At 46.0% G+C, this 5,000-nt stretch overlaps 1 protein-coding gene across 1 annotated transcript in view; it reads right to left on the bottom strand.

The window, feature by feature from the left end:
- Nucleotides 1–5,000, bottom strand: part of hdac5 (histone deacetylase 5) — a 32,284-nt gene that overhangs the window by 2,471 nt on the left and 24,813 nt on the right. The window contains 8 exon segments of the mRNA XM_034539493.1: nt 64–161; nt 1,432–1,551; nt 2,518–2,605; nt 2,726–2,781; nt 2,902–3,009; nt 3,108–3,157; nt 3,407–3,527; nt 3,979–4,112. Of these exon segments, the coding sequence (XP_034395384.1) occupies nt 64–161; nt 1,432–1,551; nt 2,518–2,605; nt 2,726–2,781; nt 2,902–3,009; nt 3,108–3,157; nt 3,407–3,527; nt 3,979–4,112 (775 nt within the window).

Here is a 5,000-nt window from a genome sequence, read left to right as displayed (position 1 = left end):
CATGTTGCTTATCATTTGCATTTACCCAAATTCTAACACACCAAACGTCATAATAATGTTTACCTAAAGGCTGTGAGGTACTCCACGTCCCCCATAGGCGGCTCAACTCCTCCGGTCCACGCTATGTTCACATTGAAACCACCACCAGCACCTGATCCCACCTGCAGAGAGGGGCAGAGATTCATTCTTGTGTGTCTGTGTGCTTCATTGAAATATCAAATATGGAACACACACACCAAAGAACCAGCAATGTTTGTAGAATAAATTACCAATAAATCCCTTGGACTTTGGTTCTACTGGGTGGTTAATAGGTACTACGCAGTGGCAGCTGGGCAACATGCCAGAAGCCAGCAAGGTTAATCAAGTATTATTCCATATTTGAAATGATACTGATGAAACTTTCAAAGTAAATTAAGCCTCACAGCATGGAATTATTCTATTTAATGTTTTTCTTTCCTGGTGATCCTGCATCCATCTAATTGGAGCGTGAAAAGGTGTGTGAAAAGGGTGCCACACACATTGCACCAAAACCACAATTTGATCCATGAGTCCCTGTCTGCATTTCTTACTCTATTGCTTGCAGTTACAGAAGCAGGAGAGAGTTTTATCCCCTCTGTTCCACTCTGAGAAATAAAGTCAGAAATCAGGGTTAGTATAAGCCACTGGCCACTGGTCCAGCAGATGGCAGCAAGGAGCGGTCCACGGCAAGGTGGCATGGTAGACTGGAAGTGTAGGCAGCGTTGCCAGATTTGGGCTGGTTTCCATCCCAATTGGGCTACTTTTAGGGCTGGGAGAAAATAAATTGGGCTGCTTTTGCCAATATTTGGCAGGATGTTTGGATAAATATTTGAAAACCAACTTTACCAAACAAAACATTTTTCTTTTACTGCTCAAAACCACAGATACAAAATCCAGTTAACTTTGTTGTGTCCACTCGCTCATATTGCTGACTCGTTTATTTGATATTCAGGAATATTTGACTGACATAATGCTGGAGGACATGGGTGTTCATTGCTGGGCCCAAATCTTAAATCTGCACACTTCAATTCTGTCTTCTATCAGACATGGGTGCTTAGTGAAGCTAGATTGATCATTTGAAAATGGCCTGTAGTCTTGTAAAGCAGTTTTATGGAGGAAGGAAATGCATCTGTCAGGCCTCAAGGACACACACACAGGCGGTGTTATTATTATCGCTTAAGTGTTTTTACGAATAATAAATGTTATCTTTTTAGCAAGATAAGAGTTGACTTCTACCCAGCAGAAGATTCAACATTTAGCTAAAGGTCAGAGAGAGTTCCCAGTGGGTGTACGATGAGTGTTTATAGTTATTCGTCATTTTTCAGAACATGGGGCATATATGACACTGGTTCAACTATTTCTGAATTCTCACCTCTGCCTTGTGTATGTATATGTGTGTGTGTGTGTGTGTACCTCCTCAGGAGCTCCGCTGCCAGGAAAGAAGTTTCCGTCGTCGTAGCGATGGAGGGAGATGTAGAGGACGTTGGGGTCACTATAGAAGGCCTGCTGGGTGCCGTTGCCATGGTGAATGTCCTGCGGTGACAGGTCGCAGTGGCGTGAGAGAGAAGGTCAACAGGCTGCTGTGATACGGACACTCTGAACACACTGTGTTTGGTCAACACTTTATCCAGATGAATTCCCGTTAGCCGCACAAATGCCTGCTCAGAAAACTGTTAAAGGGATGGTTTGGATTCCTTTTCAAGTGGGCTTGTATAACGTACTTATCTAGTAGTATTACCAACAGTAGGTGGCGCAGTTTGGAAAAAACATACCAGCACGGTTAAAGTGTACACTACATGTAGAATACTTTCCCCTGTTTATTTTCCATCAGACCCTTTGACGGGGAACTGAAGCCGTTGTATCCATCAACGCTTCAAAGCCACGAGACTCCATTGACAAAAATATCACCTCGCAGAAACCGTGAGTTGCTGGTCTCCTGCTGCCTTGATCACAACTCATTTTTACGGACTCATTAACCAGTTGTGGCTGTGGTAGCCCAAAAAAGGTCAGATTACTGGTTTTGTGGCCTTTAAAGATATCATCAAAAAAAAGGTCTAAATATCACATACATTTAAACTGATAACCTTTTTGGGTGGTTAAAAAGTGTTTTTCTGCCGCCCCCGTCCACAGCGGTGCACTGGTATCAATCGCTTTCTCCAAACTGGGGGCATGCAGACCGCCCTCTACTGGAGGTGAGACACCGATGATGGATAAGTACCTCAAACAACCCAACTGTAAAGACAATCTGAGTTCCAGTGGGGTGCTCGGTAGGTGCCGGGCCATTACTTAAGTTTGATACATGTTCTGGTTTTGAATGGGAAATGTTTTCGTTTGAGTTTTTTTTTAAGTTGTTGAATATATTGAAAAAATTAAAATTTTCTCTGAATAATGCTAATTTTTTAATGAGAAATTCACGATGGCAAGAAGAAGTAGTAAATAAGAGAAGTGAATCTCTTTTTCTAGGTGACATTGCCGACATATCGTGTGTGTGGGACTCACCCAGTCCACAATGAGGATCTTGCCCACGCCCAGCTTCTGTTGCAGCAGCTTGGCAGTGATGGCTACTGAATTAAAGAAACAAAACCCCCTGTTCTCACACACACACACACACACACACACACACACACCGAGCGAAACAAGTCGTTAGTCATCGCCGACATGAGCTGCAGAGAGACATTCAGCTGTGAAACAATAATCTTGTACTGACATGGCGGTGGATTCCTCGGCGTGGTGGCCCGGCGGACGCACCACCGCGAAGCCGTTCTGGAGTGAAAACGGAACACAGAGTGAAGGACAGGTCAGTCGGTGCGTCACGTTTGTCAAGCAGAAAACAAGAGTTCACCGTGTGTGTGTGTGTGTGTGTGTTTTTCCCCTGCTCGTTACCTTCAGCTCGCCTGCCGCCACCCTGAAGGCCAGCTCGATGACGGAGCCGACTGCCATGCGGACTGCCGCCGACGAGTGCATCTCGTTCCACACGGTGTCACTGTCCACCTGCCGAGGAGCCCAAAGATCAAAGCAGAGCCAAGACACTGACGCACAGACACACAGGGGGGAGAGGGAGAGGGAGAGGGCGAGAGAGAGAGCCTCACCCCAATTCCTCCACAGGGAAGAACAGCATACATCTTCTGGCTGATTGGACCTGGAACAACCAGAGCAGAGGTTACCTACAGGTCTTGTAGTGTGTAATGGTGTGTTCAATGTTTTCGCGACATAGAAAGACGAGATAGGAAGACGAGAACAGACGCAGCATTTGTGGAATTTGCAACATGCTGTGTCCCGAAAACTCATTCAGCACATGTGAAAGGTTCTTTTATTAGAAATGCTGTATATATGTGTCACAACTAAATATATAGGTCAGGCAGGCAGACACAGGCAGACAGACAGGTACCCAGCAGCTTCTTGTGGTCCAGTTTGTGTCGATTCAGCGGACTGGTTCCATATAGCAGAGTGTGGAACTCTGAATGGACGGACTGGATCTCATCCAGAGATGCTTTACGCCCCCGAATCCTCTGCTCGCACACACACACACACACACACACACACACAGAGAGAGAGAGAGAGTAAGGAGTCTGCACTTTTTAATTATTTCTCCCCCAAAATAATTGGCAGTTACTAGAATCAACGATTGTAAAGCAAACACCATGTATACATGATGTGGAATATGGTGTGTAAATCCAGAGACGATGTAAGTGTGATGGCGATGATGACGAAGATGAAGATAGGAGAAGATCAGCTGTACTAACTGCTATGAAGGCTTTAAAGTCCACTTCTGGGAGGCAAATGTTAGAAGCGTATTGTAGTGCATGCTGAGATAGCCTGCAACCAACTATGACTTCTCGGCATTGGCATTGTGGGTGTAGCTCTGCTGTGAGTACAAAGGTTGTGTGTGTGTGCGTGTGTGCGTGTGTGTGTGTGCGTGCGTGCGTGCGTGCGTGCGTGCGTGCGTGCGTGCGTGCGTACTTCACAGCGGCCTAGTAGGCCCGTCTCCTGCAGTCGGGACCAGATGCTTTGCACTCTCCCAGCATGCTCTGGGTGGATGTGAGCGTTGCCACACACACACTGATGCTTCAGCATCAGACTGTCATACACAAGCCCTGGAGAGAGAGAGAGAGAGAGAGAGAGAGAGAGAGAGAGAGAGAGAGAGAGAGAGAGAGAGAGACTCAAACCAAAGATAAAGAACAATACTCCAACAGTGGACACGTGCAAATCTGTGGGAACATCCGGGGAACAGATGAATGCTGGGTAAAAAAAGAGAAATAAACAGCAAAGAAAACGCAACATAACATGCAGACATGATATCCCCAGTACAACAACAGTCAATGGTCGTCCTCCTCTGTGTGTCTTGTAGTGACAAACAAGCGCCACAAGAGGTCAGCGGCGACAAGTAAAACACGTGCAGGACGCTGAATTCGCCACAATGTTCATTTAAAAAAAGCCTTTTTCTGAACCCACTGTGTACATGACAAGCACACGGGGCTCGTGATTCACGGAGGGTCACTTTGGGCCGGAGGCTGCCTGAGAACGCCGGGCTACCCTCTTCCAGACGTACGTGTCACTTCGCATGCCCACAGAGGCACTTTGAGGATGTTCAGCTGATATTGGGAGCTTTTAATTAAAAAAGAATTCTCATCATGAGGAGTTTTCCTAAGAGAAGGGTTCCATTGACTCCATCGCTGTGGACGGCATCGCGTTCATTCACTCATCACCTCTGGCATTTTTGGGGGATTGTTTAAAACTTTTCGGCAAAGCCGAACCGGTCCTCGTCAACTCGCCTGCTGTTAGCGATTAAAGGCTTTATGAATTATTCAAAAAGAACAAAAACGCACGAGTCATGTGGTTCAAACTGGCATGCTTGTTATCCTGTTATCCTCCGAGTTGGAGGCTACTTTCACCCTCTGAAAGGCTTGAAACCACAAAACAAGCGAAGATGAACAGCCATAAATGATGCATATGTACACATCTCAGAGTCGGGAGTCTCTTTT

The sequence above is a fragment of the Cyclopterus lumpus genome, chromosome 8, assembly GCF_009769545.1.
Source record: "Cyclopterus lumpus isolate fCycLum1 chromosome 8, fCycLum1.pri, whole genome shotgun sequence".
Lineage (NCBI taxonomy): Eukaryota > Metazoa > Chordata > Actinopteri > Perciformes > Cyclopteridae > Cyclopterus > Cyclopterus lumpus.
The sequence above is the reverse complement of the archived record's forward strand: the minus strand, read 5'-3'. Positions and strand labels throughout refer to the sequence as shown.